Here is an 18,275-nt window from a genome sequence, read left to right as displayed (position 1 = left end):
AATTATTTTTTTAAATTGGGCCCCTCGTAAAATTAAGAAAACATCCAGCCTGTGGGAAACTGCAGGACGAATTTCCAATTTCAGGTTTTGGAAAATCGAGGTTCAACTGAATTCCAAGCTTCAGGCTTGGTTCAAAAGTACTTGCCGCTCAGCGAGTCTGTTCCCGATGGCTTGTGGCAATAAGCAGTGCCAACAGGCACGACAGAGAGACACTAAATGATATATACGAGGGCTCTACATACATCTACAGCAGACACTGTACGTTGGCACTGCTCTATTTCCAAGTTTGGTCTAAAAAACCAAGAGCTACTGATGAATGAGCTTTTAAGTTCGACCCGATAGATAGGAGCGGCTACTCAGTACTGTTACAAAGAACTTCTGCAACACGTTGGTGAGCTGGAGTGTGAGGGGGGTGGAAATAATTTCACCGCGGAGACAACAAAGTGCCGATTCTTTTCCACACAGGTCATTAAAAGTGTACAAGTGTTGTTTTAATTTCCTGCGGGAGGTGGAGAGGTGAAAGTCAATTTCACTGTTAAGAAGAGTGCCGTACTCAATTACACAAGTGATCTGCAAAAATAGTGCCACGATGTAGGTGCTGTTTATGCATTTACGGCGAATTTCATAACTATACCCAAAAACTGAAAACCACGCTGGAGTGAAATGAAAGCGGTTTTACCCGCAACACGAATCACCGCAAGAATTCATTCTCCTGGAATACAGTGTAAAAGTAGAAATCCTACATAAGCATTCTTGCATGAAGCTCTGACGAAGTGTGTGTGTGTGCGCGCGCCTACATTGAAGGGTTAGGTTAGAAGACAGAATAAAGCCTTTACAAACCCTCTTTTCAATGCACCCATTCCTGCGGAAGCATCCTGCCAAGAACTTACTTCGTTGGGTACTCTGTACGGACTCAGAAATTTTTCAAAGTTGAGTGTTGCGGGTGCTGCTCAGTTACTACGTCTGCCAAGCACAGACTATTACCATCGCAGTAAGCAGAAACACAGAAATGCGTGGCATAGGCCTAACAGCTTGTAACACATATCTCTACTGCAGCATGTGCACAACTGCAGACATGCTGCAACTCCAGGCTGGTTGAAAAGCCATGTGATCTCAAATTTCTGCTAACCATGATTAAGATATCTGCAGACCATGACAAAAGTTGCAAAGTTGTGCTGCTGAAAAGCATTACCATGAAAACTCTCAAGAATAAAGGCCTTACATGTGTGCAACACACATGTGAACAACATGGACTCATGTACTATAATGTATTTGAAGTGAATTGCTTTAACAAATTACTTTCTTGCACCGTGTCAGTTAAATGGGAACGAAAGTGCAAATTTCTACTATATATTTATCCCCAGGTTTGTACAATCCCCCTCCTTACAGCAAACTTTTAATGAGCATAAAATATGCCAATGAAGACTAGAAACCCATGACAAGATGTCCAATAATGCTTTCAACATTCAACTTCATCCCAAGCCATGCCCATGTCAGGGCCCAAGTGCGAGTGAAGCTACGACTTGCCGTGTACAGCCTCAAGACGCAAACACAAGACAGATGCGTGCGTGCCTTCCGGTGTAACAAAAGAGGCCCTGAAAGTACTCTACATGGCCACCTTTCTGACATGCCCAGACGTCTGCTGCTTCTAAAAGTGAAGAAATTTCAAAACTACAAAATGACATCTGAGTTTATTCCATCCACAAGCATGCAATGGAAAAAAGAATGAAGCCATGGGGTGGGGGAATCTGAACAATGCACACATGACTGGTGGTTTTGAACACAGTGTGTGGGGGGGGGGGGCAGGGGAGTGAGAAATACTGCAGTGTTGGGGTGCTTGCGACCAGCAGCGTTAGTGCAAAAAAGTAGTGGTTCTTCAGTGATCCTCAGCTGTGCTTCAACAGGAAAGCTTAAAAAGCTGGACATGCAACCCGCGAGACATGTGGCAATGTGCCCATGAGTATGATGCAAGTTTGCCATAAAGCACAACTTATTTCGTAGTGAAGTCTACCATTATACGGGATCATGGTTGGTCGATGTTTGGCACCTGCTTTTTAAACTAAGAAGAGGGGCAGAGCAAGGTTGCCCGCAAATCCTCTAAGCACTTCGACCAGATCACAGGGCGGCACACTCTTGGCAAGCACCCACACAATCACGTGCTGCTAACGTTCTCAGTGGAAGCAAAGGCTGCAGCACAGTAGCAAAACATTCCACTCAGCAATGCCGGCACAAAAAACTCGCCGACGCAAGTAAAGACACAACCACACCTGACCCACAACAGCCAACCTCCAACTGAATGTGGGGATGTTGCACAACCCAGCGAGGTTAGCGCACTCAGAAAAGCACCCTTTCCCAAGAGTCTCACGCACTCAAAAGAAAAAAGAAAAAGAAAAGAGGGCAGGGGGAGAGAAAAGTGGCCTCAATGGCTTGGTTGACATTCCACACTCTTTCCACTCGTACTGACACTTGGCATCACTAGGTGGCCATGTTATGCAAGAATGGCAAGAAACACAACTATTCCGCGACAAAAAAAAAGAAGAAAAGATGAGCAATAAGAAGCTGCTCACAACGCCACGCACATTATACCATCCAACTCTAATGTCTAGTAAAGGCGGCACAGTGCGAGGCTGAGCGACAAGAAGCCACTTGTAATTCGAGGTGTGAAATCCCAGCCTCAAAGGCATCCACTAGAATTACAAGCGGTGAAATGCAAGAGATGCAAAGACATATAATACGACAGAGAATGCCATGATGTAGAAGCCACCATGATAGCGACAAATGTACACAACCCAATGGCCTGTCCAACACTTAATTCGTCCAAAAAAAGTGAAATCCTTCATGAACGTACAAAAAGATGATAAAAAAGGTTTCAGCAAAGTGTCAACTTCCCAGACTGAAATACAGGAGCCCTACCTTTGACAGTCATGCAACCAATCATGCAACAAACAGCTTTCCCAGACTCTTGCAGCCCATGTGGCAAATCTTGGCTCTCTCACAAATCAGCCTCAAGGGGCAACGGTTGACAAGCATAACCGAGCAAAAATATAACCATGATACCCAGGGAGCTTGCAGGCTTTGCTGCAAGCTCAACCAGAATGCATTCAGGCAAGCAGCAGCATAGGTCAAAGAAGAAAAGGGGTGGAGGTGGGGGATGGTGTTTTCATGTATGCATGCTATGTGTCACCTCCTCACACATGCACAGCTTGTCTCGATCATTCATGGAGCACAAACTGCCAATGCAAAGGAACAGCATCGGAAGAGTACAACGACCTCTGGCAGAACCAAGCATCTATCTCCTCGACGGAGATGGAGCCCATGGACTGACTATTTGACCAGGAACTAGAGTGAGTATTTGAGAGTCCTCCTTGAAAAGACTTGGTAGCAGCACCAGCACAAGGCTTGCTTACGAGAGAGGGGAGAGAGCTAGAGAACCGTGTGTGGGGGGCCCAGGCGAGAGCCTGGAAAGAGGTCGCCAGGATGGGGGGAGCATGTGTCACGACCCTAGTGGGTCATGCGGTGGGCAATGACCGGGCGCAGGCTCTGTGTCATGACGGGGTACGAGACGAGGGGTGCCGACGGGCTGCTCATGGTGATGATGGTCTGGGCCAGGCTCTGGGAGAGCGAGGCTGGTAGGCTGGATGAGATGGAGACCGGCACTACTGGCACCATGGGTGGCATGCTCTGCTGGGTGGAGGTGAGGTCGGCCGCGCTGCCCAGGGGCGTCACGGGCCCCAGGGTGGCCGCCGTGGGGATGACACCAAGTGGCTGGGTGCCTGCGGGCGCCTGCTTGCTCAGTCGCAGAGCGGCGTTCTGATCCAGCAGAAACTCGTTGGTGGCCATCAGGTCGGCCACCTGTTTCTTCAAGTCGTCCACCTGCAAATGCACCCAGCGAGCCATGTGAAGCCATAAATTGCAATGGGCCACCCCTTCTGAGCTTGCGAAAGATGTCTCAATTTCAAATTTTGAAGGATCTCAAGTCCCTGAGCAGGATTACAATTAATGTAATAATAACAAAAGAAAAACAACTGCTTGATCATTACCGTGCAAAGCTGCTCCATGCACAGGGTATGCAGAAAAAAGTAGACCTGAGTCGGCCCATCCGCTGCCTGCCCATCAGAGTAAACTAATTGCTTACAAATGTGCGAACGACAGAAGCGCTGATTTTCGAGACCACAGTGAGGCAGCCTTAAATGAAAGTAGAATAACTTCCACTAAAAGGAAACTTTGCGCAGCTGCGTACGCTAGACAAAACCACGCATCAGTGAAACCGATTCTAATTTCATTTGAACTTGCTTTAGTGTGTGTCAAAAATGGTAAAGCGTAAAAGTATGCACAAGTGCTCCACTTTAATTAACCCCTCGACATTCTTTTTTTTTTCTTTTCAAACAATCTTTCAATCTTTTATGATTTCCGTAAGCAGTTCTCATGGAGCAGCTAGTGAACCACAGCAGGAAAATAAGCCAAGCCTGGCAAACTATTCATAGAAGGGACCTTGAAGACAACACCCAACTTCACTTGATTTGAAAGATTGGGCCGTTCATACCTCGCTGCAATTTTGTTCTATGGGAAATGTTGCTCCCATAACCCAGTAATCAGCGCTTGAACGTGTGGATTTCGAATTTTCTGCTTGCTACGGCACTGCACGACGTGGAAAAAGCCACATGGCGTACATGGGGTAGCAGCCAAAATTGGGCAGTCAGTATACTGATTCAGCGCCACCGTGAAGAGACGGAAAGGCTGGATCGGAGTTGCTAACCAAACCCAGAAAATAGAATGGGCCATTTCATTACGTCATAACCCTGGGCCGCATAATGGCACAACCACTTATTTGGTTTGTTTCCAAGAATAAAAGGCGACTAGAACTGGACGACCCGAGCTCACCTGAACCCTCGATGCATAACGAGAAAATGACTGGCCCAATTTGTTCCCATTCTTCAAACTTCAAAAGCTATTGTGAGAGCCGCTCAGCAGCTAGCGTTTCATATAGCTCGTACAGCTACTCGTAGCATCCGCGCCCAATTCATCTTGATTTCCCTTACGTAATTCCACAAAAGCCATTTGTTATTGTAAGCAGATAATGCTATCTTTGCTTTGCAACCCTGTGAGCGCTCCATTTGCAATTCCACAGAACTATTTCAGTAATCGTTTATTTCCACTGGACTCAGCCTATCACACAAATTAGACGTATTTTGCACGAGTTAACTGCAGAAAAGTAGCGGTCGAAACAGTATCTTTTCAAAATTCTGTATCCCTTGATATATATTTGATTGAAGCTTGCATTAAAACTGGCTTGAGTGTCATTCTGAGGAGGCCAGTGGTGGATCCAGGTGCCTACTTTGGTGGGGGGGAAGGCGCAACAAACCAGTGTCATGATTTGTTCTCAGTTGCACACCAATGCTTTTTTCATCCACATATTTCAGATAACCGTGTCACCAGTTTAGAAAAGGCTTCCCCCTTGCTGCCACGCTGCTACTCTTTGGAGGGGAAAAATTGGCTGCGGGGAAAAGGTGATTGGCATGCTCCCATTAATGCGGAGGTTGTGTTAGCCAACATCACGCCTAACAAAAAGTTAGATGCGGGGCGGCTCTACTCGCCGTTAACAGCAATGGCCCCTGCCACGGTCTAAAAAATTACAAGTGCCGAAAAAACAGTGTCGAGGGGATTATTTAGTAGCTGGGGCAGTGTTCTCCCCACGTCCCCTGGATCTGCCACTGGGTGAGACAATCATTAGATTTGAGGGAAGTTGGATGCTACCTTTATGGTCCCTTTAATGATAAACACACATAAGCATGCGTATCTGAAACAGTTTCCAAGCAGGTAATATTGTGGTTGAGAGGCAGAAATAATGTGCTATGCAAAATAAAACCCTTTAATGCTGAAGCTTTGCTCGTAAGCTATTGGAAGTAAGGTTTGATATCAGTCTCTTCACCCTACGTGACGAGCAAGAGTCACGACCCTGCCCGTATTTGCACTCATTCCGTTAGAGAAAATTGCAATTCATTAAAGTGCTCCTCTTCACGATGAAAGAGCCATCATTCTCGCACCTACATGGCACAGGCATGGAGGTGCGAGAACGCCAAAGCACCTGTCAAATGCTTACAAGCCTGTGCAGAAGTCTATGAACTTTGTCGCTGGGAAAGGCTAGCCCCTGGTGCTTTATAAAAGGACTCCTAAAACAAAGCACTAGTTGTGCCTATGCTGTTTTCTCACCAAATCTATGAGCCATGCCTCTAGCAAACATGGCCAAATGCCTGCCCTTTTTATCTGGTGAATCACCCTCTCCAGCCTCCCCTTGTCATGCCAGCACTTGCCCAAGTCTAGTCCCATCACTGGCCCCCACACCTCTATTTAGAATGCTCAACCTACTATACCTGACACTAACAGCCATGCCACATTCCCATGCAAAAGGAAGCAATTTATGAACACCAAGAGCACGTGCACATACATTTGCTCATTTAGTTAAGTGCTCTTAACAGAGACCCCTGCTTTTACATTTTTCAATAAGCACAGTTATCCATTTTACTGCAGTACTGCTCATTACCATACCTACTTTGCTACCACTGAAGCCTGCTTGGCTGCATTTCTAAAAGCATGTAGCATACTTCACAGTGGTTTCGGCAGCAAGGCTTTTCGCACTGTTTTGTCACTATGCTTCATCCCGGGAATCTTTCGCTGGACACACGCCGTCATAATTAAACATTGCAAAAGCAAGACACAAAAATATTATTTTGAAGGCACACAAGCTCATTAACAAGAGCTGTCTGTCAGGCTTGCAGGCAGCACCTGTGGCAGCCTGCAAACCTGCCAACGCCCGTGCTCTCTCTGCCTCTCCCCACTCCACTTCCTGCAGCCCGAAAGCAGTCCCCAGTGACATAAAAAGCAGCAAAAAAAAAAGGACTAAGCAACACCTCTATTTAGCCATCTCTTAAGTACTCGTTGATACTCAATAGTCAGGCACCTAAACGTTGAGCGTGCATCATTAGAGAATTTGTGCACCAGCCTTTGTAGCAGTGTTACTTTTCACAATAAAGCGCAATTAGCAGCGAACGCGCCACAGACGTACATGTCAATGCTCGTTTTCCATGTGTCCACACCGTGTCGTCGGCCCAGAAACGCACGTAGTGCCACCACCGCCCTTGCGTCCACCCATGTGACCGGACCTGTCGCAGCTTCGCAGGCCTTGCGCAAGCGGGCAGCGCTATCGATCGCTGTGCACTAGTGCTTTCGCAATGCATTTCAGCTTGACGCTCTCTCGCCCCATGCTTGGACTGCTTTTTGCCTTGTTACACTTCCATCAGCTGCCCGCACTTTTGGGGGGGATTACGCCTGCACATGGCACAGTTGCGCTTGTGCCATGTTGCAAATACACAGGCTTCGCGCTTTCCCTTCACACTACCGCACTGGTCTCGTATCGTCAGTCCCACACATTGCACTCGCACCTCTTACTGCATTGCATTTGCGCGGCGCTATTTCTTTGGGCTTGTGCCTCACACTTCTACATCGCACTCATCCCGCTCGTGCATTGCGCTTCACAAATTTTGCCGCGTGCTTGGATCGCACTTTTCACTGCACAGTGCACTCCTCCCCGGATCCACGCAGTTGCGCATATTCCGAACCTGCCACTTGCTTGCAGCCTGGCATGCAGCACTCTCACCCCACGCCTGCACCTTTGGCTTGAGCTCTCTCCATGCACACTGCGCTCTTTGCCCACCCGCTTGCCGCCGCAGCCTTCGCTTCGCAGCCATTGCGGCTCGCATCGCGCCATCGCACCGCGCTGGCCGCGCTCGCGCTCCCCGCCCCTTGCCCCCCGAGAGAGAGAGAGAGAGAGAGAGAGAGAGCCACAGCAGAGTTGAAGGTGGTGGTGGTTGGGGTGAGTGCCCGGCCTTTAATGCTGCACAAATCGGGAGTAGGGAGTGGGGCGGTTGACCTTGCGGCGCAGGATGGCGTTCTCCTGCTGCAGCACCCGGTAGCCCATCTCGTCGTCCAGGGCCCGGCGCTTGGCCTCGGGCTCCTCCTCGCCCAGGTGGCGGAACTTGCAGCGGCCCGCGCGGCGGCAGTCCCCCTTGAGGAAGTCCTTGCACACGGGCGGAATCATGCCCACCACCTGCGGGGGCTCCGACACGCCCCCGGCCGACGGGGGAAGGCGCCCCGTGGTGCGGAACAGCTCCTCCTCCTGCGGGCACACAGCCAACAGCACGCCCCTTTCAACGCGTCCCCGCCACGCCAGTGCAGGCACGGAGGCCGCAACAACCCCCACAGAGGGCTCGACACCGTTCAAGCAAGCCTCACAGACGTGAGGAATCCCCCCAAACCCTTCACCCTCAGCCCTGCATCACAGCTCAACCAAATGAGTGACGTTTAAGCTGTGAACGTTTCTTGTGAGTTAGTGTTCATGCTTCACACCCGGTGCACAGCCCACGAGCGATATGCTTTGCAAGAAACCAGTGGCACCCGACAATAGCTGCAGGGTTTGAATATGCTGCCACACAGACAGGCTGCCCTTGTCTAGCCACAACTCCATGCTGTGCTGGTTTAATCTCAGTGCACAGCAGGTACACGCAGGGTTGTGGCATGTGCTTTCTAGCGCTGCGTGGTGGACCATGCAGCTGTGGTCATGCATCGGCCCACCAAGAACTGGGCCATCCTGCAGACACTCAGCCAGAGTCGAATATTAAGAACTAAACGGATCAACCTGGTAGCCTTAAAGGCCAACTGCACATCGAATTTTGACCTCTTGAAAACCCTATTTCCATGTTGTTGGCCCAAAAACATAGCCAGGTACAAAATATGACAGCTGAAATACGTTCGTGCACAGTGTACGCAACCAGCAAAAATTGGCGATTTGCGAACTGATATTGAGAAGAATGCGGCCATTATGGCCAGGCTGAAGTGTGACCTTGCAGCCAGCAAGCGGCCAGCCAGCCGGAGCAAGCATGCCCGCAGTGCAACAGTCCTCAGAGAAGCGCGCTCAGTGGCGCTCTACTGGCTGTCGTGGCTAGCCACGGGAACAAGCAATCGACCGGCCGGCATGTCACCTCCGGAAGCTTTATGGCTGTTTGCGCACCAGCAGGCGCAGCATCAACTGCGACAGCCATTTCAAATGTTTCTAACTGATGAATGCATTTCACGGGGCTGCCAGCGACGTGCAGTTGGTTTGGTGGTACGTATTGTTTGTTTAAAATAAATTTGGCCAAGGTGAAATTCAAGTGCAGTTGGCCTTTAAGACAAGAACACACAATAAAAACTGATACAATTGGATTCAGTCGCTGGTGTAGATGCCTTCTAACAATTTATGCAGCCAGGTCCAGCTAAAACATGCCGAAAATCAATTTTAGGCGTTCTGGTGTCCGCCCCTAGGCGAGACAATTTACGCCTGCTGGTGGACCTTCCTTTCCTTCTATAGTACCACAAGCCCTGTAACACAAGCCAAAACCTTGACGCAAAAGTAAAGAAATAGGAAGAACATAAAATTCCCTACCTATAAGTAGGGTTGTTCATTTTCAGGTAAAACCTGATTTTATCTAATTCTTACACCCTGAACACCTTGAATCCCGAACGGGCCTTTTCAAAGGAGTGATCTGCGTAATTGTGGTTTGACGTTCCGCCGTTTTGAACCAGTACTTGCTGGAAGCAAGCCCCACAAATGCACCTTCCGAACTCATTGAGTATTGGAATGACTCTGCCACCCGCAACGTCAGGCTGGCAAATGCTGCACTGACATTGTTGTGCCTAGCTGTGTTTTCGAGAGAGCCTTCTCTCAGTTGAGATACGTTCAGCGATCAGACAGGCCTCAAAATGAAGAAATGAAGACCGACAAGTTGTGCAATACAAACAAGAATGAGGAAACAATCGATGACCAGCTTTTTGTGAATAAAATGTTTCGTCTTAGAAGTTATCGATGCTATTTACTGTCATTATTTAGTCATTTCCGAACAAATGTCAAATTTCGGAAAGCATTTTCAAGAGAACCCTGAAGTCCCCCCCCCATTACCAGTGTGAAATAAACACCACTTTTTGCGCATTAGACTTTTTTAAAAAAGCTCGTGATACCCCCGAAAATAAACTGAGTGTATTAAAATAAATTTAGTGCATCTATCGATTTAACCCGAAAAAACCCAAATTTCTGAATGGTTTCACAAGAACACCCGATTTCTCCCTGAATATCAGTTTGAACAGTAGCACCTGATTTTTACCCCCCGATTTTGGAAAAGACAGAACACCCGAAAACGAACAACCTTACCTATAAGCGAGCAATTAAAGTGTTTTTTTTTCTCTGTCTCTCCAGACATGGGTGCACACATGACCTTTAGGCCCTTGCACACTCCTGATAAGATCCAATTACATGTCAGTTGTTCAGTGTGCAATGCACAGGTGAAAAGTCCAAGGGTGGTTCCAGCTTCCTGGCCTTTCCTTCCCTTCAAACGACAGTCGCTGCTCTAAATGCCATCTGTGTTTTGGGAGCATGCGACAGTAGATTTCAGTGTTGGCACACTTGCTGACCTGTGGCGACCTCTTCCGGGTGTAAGGGCAACCCAGAACAGCATTCGCCACCTGAAGAGCAAAATCCAAACTTGGCTCCCACCCCACTGGTCACCAAGTGGCCCTTCCATGTTACACTTGTAGCCCCACAGGGTTTTTGGTGAGCAACAAAGAAGAGATGAGAGGCAAGACTACGGTCCCTGCTTACCCGTTTAAAATATGACAATCAAGCTGCACGGTCATCATGCTGGTGAATACTGGCATAGCAACATTGGTGAACAACACATGCAGAAATAAGACTGTGCGAATATACCCACGAGCAAATGGACTAATTCCTAACTAACTTTTCGGGATAAAACATTTGACCTTTGGAGTCTGGGCTGAGCAAAAGCACTTGGTGACAATACAGGGGCTTTTACGATGACAAAGTACAGTGCACCATAAGATGCCTGCCCTGCAAGCCTGCTAAGCATTGCAGGGCATATAAGAAGTTACTAGAGTTGAGAGAGCAGAGGCGCGTCTCCAGCCTTGTGGGACTATTTACCTGGCGCGTGCAGTGCAAGAACTTGCAGTTGGGCCGCAGACACTCCGAGTTTTGGAAGTCATGGCAGAAGACTGGCTCCATTGTTCCGCGGCCATCATCTTGGTCTATGCCTTCGGGATGCACGAACTTGCAACGGCTGCCTCTGTGGCACACCTGAAGGCTCGACAGAACATGAAAATTAGACAGCGCCGTAAACACACAATTCCACAATGTCGCCTGCACCAAAATGCGCTATATACTGTTCCCATTATTGATCACAATGTAGTCAGTGTCCTGTAATTGGAGAATGCAATCACCTTAGACCTGGCCCTACTAAAGCATTGGCTTAAACCAGCGCTTCGCCATTCTCCGAACACTCGACCTCTTTCTGCAGTTCACATTACACAAATTAACAAGCGCAGCCCTGCATCTTAACTTACGAGTATGTCGTTGACATCGATCTTAACCTGGCTTCTTGTTTTTTAGTGACGAATCTAGTAGCGCACCGCCGTAACGCAAGTAGCGCACAGTAGCCAAGAAGTACCAGACCATGGCAAAATCCTCCCCCATCCTGCGATACGATCGCATTTTGCAGCAGGATCAAGCTGCGGCAGGTTAAGTCACTGGCATTTGTCGTTAAAAACAGATCGGGTTCGGTGATCACCTTGCGCAGGAAGTCACGGCACACGTTCGGGGCGTCCAGTCCGCCGTTGGTGCCGGCCATGGTCGTACCCACGATGTTTGTGCCGACGATGTTCGTTCCCGGCACCGCCATGAGGGTTCCCGAAGGTGTCACGGCGCTCACAGCGAAGCTCAAATCCTGATTGTCGGCCATCGAGCCGGTGACAGCACGCAGCAGCGCCAAGCGATGCAATCAGCAGCAACAGCAGATCGCAAAAAGCATGCGACTTCGCAGCACCAGCGCGGCCTGGGAAAAATAACAGCGGCAACCCTGAGATGGCCCAAGGCGCGGCGGCGGTAGTTGACCGGGGCAATGGAACACCCATGCCTGCCAACAGAACACCCGCTATGTTAACAGAACACCTCTCGTCGGCCCTCACAGCTACGCTCTCCGCGTAAGGAGTGACAGCGACCGTAACGGCAGCTCGATCTCACAAATGAGCCCGAGGGGAATAATCTAGGCGAAAACACGAGCGATGCGCAGGTGTCTAGGGAAGCGCTAGTCGTAAACTTCACTCCCGTACCTCGCTTACGCCACTCGCCGTTCACTTATTGCGAGCGCAAGTGCATAAAACACTTGGCAGCAACCTCGCAATGCGCGCAGTAAGGAACCGGCGGCGTAAGTGAGCAGCTCGGTTTTATTGTCATTTCGCTGCTCGAATGCGCCATTGGAGGCCCCCGAACGTGAAAAATGGACAGGGAACGGCTTCTACCTTACGATGTGTCCGGCCGCATCTGTAGCACTGCCAGCGATGTTTAAGACCTGCTGAAGAGACTACCGCCGGTCGGAAGTAGTAACTCCAGTCGCCAAATCCTCACAGAACCGACAATTCCAGAAAGACAGGAGCGATCACGCACACGCACTGGCCGGCATCACAAACAGAACGACGGAACACGAAGCGTGTGTGCGTAGGTTGTTGACTTGAAATATTCATCCGCCGGTTTTTTGCGCATTTATAATGCTCAAAATAGTGCACCCAGTTCATTAAAGCAACCTCTCATAAAACTATAAGCTGAAATTTTTTACCATTTGCGCTGTAGTTACTTACCCGAGTACAGCAGTTTTGTTGAACTACTTTTTATCGCGCCCACAAAAGAACCAGGATCGCACGAGGAGCGGGAGCCGCGTTGCGCACATTGCGTATCGTGCGTAGCTGCTAAAAAAAGCACCAAAAAGGGTTTGTGATTCATAAATTATTTGCAAATAAATTTACTATAAATTTGTTTATAATTTATAATTGGCATTAGAATTTATTTTCGGCAAACTATCATGTAGTGTGTATAACAATACATCGCCCCTAGGTCAAGTTTCGGTTTTGTTTTGTTTGTACGAATTGAATGCAAAACAAATAATTAGTTTGTTCAAATAGTTGCAAATGGAAGTGAACCCCTTGTTACTTCGGATAAGAAAACATAAATTTACAATTTATTTGCGCGTGCGCGCATGTATGTATGTGCGCATGCGTGCGCACTGTGTGTGTGTGTGTGTGTGTGTGTGTGTGCGCGCATGCGTGCGCACTGTGTGTGTGTGTGTGTGTGTGTGTGCGCGTGTGTGTGTGCGTGCGTGCGTGCGTGTGTGCGTGTGAGTGCGTGTGTGTGTGTGCGTGTGAGTGCGTGTGTGCGTGTGAAAAATGGTTGCGGCTTAGCTCAGCTAACCTAGGATATGCAAAAAAAAGGTTGATTCTTGGTTTCGCCTCAACGGCTCAAGGTCGTTCGGCCCGTGCGACGCTCACAGAAGGAGGCCCGGCCTAGCTTTTACGCTGCTGTCGCATTCATGTAAACCCGCTTTGAGGGCAGCGCGCCCTTTTTGTCAAGTGGGTGTTCCCCAGTTTCCTAGGTTAGCGAAAAATACCGCCGAACGAATCTGCCAAATCGCGGAGGAGAAAATGTCTGTCTTGAACACCGCTTTCAGGAGAGGACATGCAGTGCGCGCAAGCTGAGAGGCCAACACCCTCCCGGGCTCAACAGAAACGTGAAAAAGAATGAAGGGGTGACGTGCAGAAGAGGGGCATACTTTGCTGGGCGCTTCACCCACAAAGGCCCTCTGCCCCCCCCCCCCCCCCTTCCCCGACAGTCATCCAGCTAAAGCAGACGTTTCGCCCAATACGCAGAACCATCGTCTTCTTCAGAACCACCACCGCTTACTCGTGGTTCTGCTTGCGCATACAAAAATCGTCTTTTCCCTTTCGGGTGCCAGTCTTCACCCATCAGTGACCGGCGGTCCCTCTTTTTTTGCGCACTCCATGCTTCCCCGGCCATACCGTGATGAGTCAATGTACTCTGCTGAGAACGACTTAGCCGGGCAATTATTCTCTGCGTGGCGACATGCCTCACACAAAGGGACACAACACACGCCTTTGGCGTCCCGGCGGCTGAGCTTACCCGAAGGCGCCATCGCTTTTGGAGCTGCACCCCTCCGCAATTATCCTGACCTGGGCGCTTCGTTTTGTGTAAGCACCAATGCGTCAGGACAGGCATTCAGTCGTGAATGTTTTGAATAGTAGCACGTCCGAAGGTTATGCCCCTTTGTTCACAGGCGACGTACCAGGCATACAGGCAGCACGGCGCAGGCCAGAAAAATTTCGGGGGGGGGGGCTTGAGCCCGGTTAGCCCCCCCTGGCTACGCCACTGGTCTCCGGTCAAAAGGTTAACTTGCGCATCCTCCGTGAAACCGCTGGACGAAAGTAGTAAAGCTTTGCTTTACTACTAGTAGTAAAGCAAAGTAGTAGTAAAGCTTTGCTTTAAAAAAATGTGCTCGACCGCGGCGCCGAGGCCAGAACACCAATTGCTGGCCAGAGCGCCGATACTTCAACGGTCTCAAGCATCGTTTGCCTTGACAACCAGGCACAAGCCGCTCACGAATTCAGTTACGCTCTGGGACACAGCCGAGGATCCCGGTTAATCTCGGGGCCCACCTTACGACATGTGGCGAATTAATTAGTCGTACCACTCCCTCCCATTGCAAAGCGGGCGACCACTCGCCCGCGAAGACCACGAACCATCACTCTTAAAAAAAAGGTCGGAGAATTCACTAATGGAATACTAACAAGTTACTTGTCCCAGTATACACTAGGCACTTAGTAACTGGAGGTAGTAAATGTAGCACTTGTCAGAATTACTAACCGAAGCAGGCTGTAAGCACCACTACCCCCACTAGTAAAGTCCCAGCGATAGCACTTTTGTGAGCTACACGCGTTTACTAACTGGCCATGCACAACCTAGTTATAAGCACGACCTTAATCTAGTGCTACCACTTCCTACACTCAGTTAATTTACTAACCATGCAGTTGTTAGTGCCAGAGCCTACGTACAAAACCGCGGGGTAGTAAGGTTCGTAAGGAGTTAGTAAATACGGCCGTTACTACCTTTTTACGACCTTTTTTATTAAGAGTGCACCACTCGCCGCGAAGACGACGACCTCTTCGATGCACATGACGATTATACTAGCATCGCAACTATGCAAAAAAACAATGATACCGAAGCTTAACTACGTGTCCGGCAATGTTCACCTACAACGCTAGCTTCGCCATTCAAGCTTGTGCGTGAATGAAATGGTGGTGGTGGTGGTGAAAAACGTTCTTTACTGAGCTCAAGGGGTAGAGAAAGGGGTGTGGTCAGCCTCCTTCGTCCAGGAGGCCGCGGGCCTGCGCTGCATCCGTGGCTCGTTGCACCAGCGCGAGTTGACGCTCGGGCGCCGAGCTGGTCAGCGCAGACTCCCACTGCTCAGGGGATGGGGATGGGATGGGGTGAGGGTGGTGGGGACAGGAGTATGCTAGGTGGTAAGTTGAGAGTGGGATGTCACACTGTGGGCAATTGAAGGGGAACAGAGATGGGGAGATGTGGGACAGGATGGTGTGGTTGTAGTATGTCTCGGTTTGCAGTCGCCGGTAGATATACGCTTGATGGTTGGAAAGATGTGTGATGAGGAGGTGGGTATATCCTTCTTGTGTTTGTGTAATGAGAGAGAATGGAGCTGTATGTGAGGTCGAGTGGGGTCAGTGCCTGTGGGACAGGTGGGGCTTGTCCGGTTCTTCATGGCCTTGCTGTTGGGAGTGCCCGGTTGAGGAGGTCGCGGGCTACGGTGTGGGCCGCCTCATTCCCTGCAAGGCCGGTGTGGCCTGGTGTCCAGATGATAGAGATGTCGATGTCTTCGGGGAGGTGTTGTAGGATCTGGATGGCTTGGGGGGGGGGGGGGGGTGCGAGGCCGGCTTGGTATAGGCGGCAGGCTTGTTGGGAATCCTATATGATGGTCAAGTAGGGTTTTTGTTGGTGGGTAGTGGTGGCGTGAGCGATGGCTAGCGCTTCGGCCGTTGCTACAGGTAGGTTCCGATGGGAGGCTGCAGTTGCTAATTTACCAGTTGAGTCGAGGACTACAAGGGTTGTGTGCTTGTGGTCTGCAGATCGAGCAATGTCTGTGTACCGTGTGTGAGGGTCTGAGCTGTGTCGTTTTTCAAGGAGCCTCACCCTGGCCTCTAGGCGTCCCCGGTTGTAGGTAGGATGCATGCGTTTTGGAACAGGATGGACCTTGAGGCGTTGACGGATGGTGAGAGGAATACGTTGCGGTGCTTGCTGTGAAGAAGGGGTAGTGCGTCCGATGTCCTGGAGAACTTTTCTTCGTGCTGGTGTCAATATGAGTCTCTGGAGGTGTGATGCGCGCTGTGCTTCCAACAGTTCACTTAAGGTATTATGCAGGCCGAGTTTGAGGAGACGATCGTTAGATGTGTAGGTTGGGAGGCCGAGGGCTGCTTTGTAGGCTTTTCTGATGAGGGTGTCCAGTTTGTTGATTTCCTGCGGTTTCAGGTTGACCAATGGGGTGCCATAGGTGATGCGGCTGACTATCAGCGCTTGGATTAGCTTGCAGGTATCGTGTTCTTTAAGTCCGTATGTAGAGCCTCGTATTCTTCGGATGAGGTGTGTTAGCTGTGTGACTGTTTTTTGGAGTTGTGGTAGAAGGGCCGCTCCGGAGCCATCGTAGTGGAAAGGTACGCCGAGCACGCGGAGCGTGGTACTTGTGGGATGGGGGATCCTTGAATGACGACTTGGGGATCTGGGGTAGTGGGAGGGGGTCGGCCTCTTGTGCGGGAAGAACGTAGAATCAACAGGGCCGATTTGTTAGGTTCTGCTGTGAGGCCCCTGGGTTGGAGATAAGCAATGGTGGTGTCGATGGCTTGCTGCAGTGCGTCTTCTTGTTCTCCGCTCGAGCCATGTGTCGTCCAAATGGTTAAATCGTCCGCGTATAGGGCATTACGAATGCCGGGGATATTGTCTAGTTTGCTTGGTAATTGGAGGAGTGCGATGTTAAATAGCAGGGGTGAAATTACGGACCCTTGCGGGGTGCCTTTGGCCGGTGTTTCGAAAGTTGGGGATTGTATGGGTCCGAGTCGCAACGTGGCTGTGCGGTTTCCCAGGAACGCCTTGACGAAGTAAAAGATTCGGTGGCCGCATTCGGTATGGTTGAGGTTTTCGAGAATGGCTTGGTGTGTTACGTTATCAAAGGCGCCCTTAACATCTAATGTGAGTAGGGCCTTTGAAGCGTCACGGCTGAGGTGGTCTAGTATTTGCTCTTTGATTTGTATAAGGATGTCCTGCGTAGAGAGGTGCTGGCGAAAGCCGAACATTGTTAGGGGGTACAGGTGTTTTTCTTCTAGGTGGGTAGTTAGGCGTTGATGTGCTAAATGTTCGTAGATTTTTCCGAGGCATGATGTCAGGGAGATAGGTCGGAGGGTGGTGGGTGATAGAGGCTTGTTAGGTTTCGGAATTAGCGTGATGTCGGAATGCCGCCACTGTTCTGGATAGGTGCCCTGTTGCCAGTGATGATTGTAGTAGTCAAGGAGAACTTGGAGGGTATCTTCGCTTAGGTTGCGGATGGTGCGATAAGTGATGCGGTCCTTACCCGGCGTGGTGTTGCTGGTTAGCCGGGCCAGGATGGCTCGGAGTTCGGCCAGGGTGAAGGGAGTGTCAAGGGCTTCGTTAGTTGGTCCGGTGTATTGAATGTCCGGTGGGGAGGGGTAAGTTGCAGGATCTCCGAAGAGGTGTAGCTTTATGGATTGCAGGAGGTCTCTTGGGGGGAGGGCACTATTTCGTATGAGTTGTTGTATCCGGTGATTAGTTTGTTTGTGAGTCGAGCTATTGTCCAGGAGATATCGCAGTAAGTGCCATGTTTTCTTAGTGTGTAGGGTTCCTTGCAGTTGGTTACAAAAATCGTGCCAGTTCTGGGTTTGGAGTTGGGCTGCATATGTCTGGGCTTTCTGGGTCAAAATGGCAATGCGCTTTTTTAGGGTTCGATTGTGTTTTTGGCGTTTCCACCGCTTTGTGAGGCTCCGCTGAGCATCCCAAATATGCGTAAGGTGGGGGTCTACCGCAGGTATGTCTTCCGTGAGGGCAATTAGTTGGGTGTGTTTCCCGACCCGTTGCTCAAGGGCTTGGGTCCAATCTTCCAGGTTTTCTCCGATGGGTGGGAGGTCTGAGTCGTCCTTGCGAAAGGCTGGCCAGTTGGTAAGATGGGCCGCAGTGCCTTTTCTGCGCGGTTTTCTTTCGAAGGGTATGCTCGTCGATATTATATGGTGATCACTGCCAAGTGTTTCGCTTAGGC

General features: G+C 49.8%; 1 protein-coding gene across 2 annotated transcripts; it reads right to left on the bottom strand.

Moving 5' to 3' along the window:
- Positions 1 to 2,760: 2,760 nt before the first annotated feature.
- LOC144170453 (zinc finger CCCH domain-containing protein 10-like) lies at positions 2,761 to 12,590 on the bottom strand. Of its 2 annotated transcripts, XM_077700269.1 has the most exons (6): positions 12,397 to 12,590; positions 11,667 to 11,930; positions 11,024 to 11,176; positions 10,501 to 10,551; positions 7,928 to 8,173; positions 2,761 to 3,873 (listed from the first exon to the last, which is right to left on the bottom strand). In XM_077700269.1, the coding sequence occupies exons 2-6, from the start codon at positions 11,835 to 11,837 to the stop codon at positions 3,502 to 3,504; spliced, it is 993 nt and encodes a 330-aa protein (XP_077556395.1). In that variant the 5' UTR covers positions 11,838 to 11,930; positions 12,397 to 12,590; the 3' UTR covers positions 2,761 to 3,501. The 2 variants fall into 2 exon arrangements, with proteins under 2 accessions (XP_077556395.1, XP_077556396.1); XM_077700270.1 differs by lacking the exon at positions 10,501 to 10,551 and having other exon boundaries at positions 12,397 to 12,588.
- Between the last annotated feature and the right edge of the window lie 5,685 nt (positions 12,591 to 18,275).

This window comes from Haemaphysalis longicornis, unplaced genomic scaffold (assembly GCF_048455015.1).
Source record: "Haemaphysalis longicornis isolate Haplotype H1 unplaced genomic scaffold, Haemaphysalis longicornis Haplotype H1 scaffold_2, whole genome shotgun sequence".
In the NCBI taxonomy this organism is placed as follows: Eukaryota; Metazoa; Arthropoda; class Arachnida; order Ixodida; family Ixodidae; genus Haemaphysalis; species Haemaphysalis longicornis.
This window is presented reverse-complemented; position numbering and strand designations above follow the sequence as displayed.

Bases quoted from the DNA above. Each gene is read 5' to 3' on its own strand.
- LOC144170453 (XM_077700269.1), bottom strand. From the start codon at position 11,837: ATGGCCGACAATCAGGATTTGAGCTTCGCTGTGAGCGCCGTGACACCT. The intron at 10,552-11,023 runs GTAAATAGTCCC...TTTGCTCTTCAG, and splicing joins TCTTGCACTGCACGCGCCAG to GTGGCGAATGCTGTTCTGGG. The intron at 8,174-10,500 runs GTCAGCAAGTGT...GTGTGCCCGCAG, and splicing joins CCCGGAAGAGGTCGCCACAG to GAGGAGGAGCTGTTCCGCAC.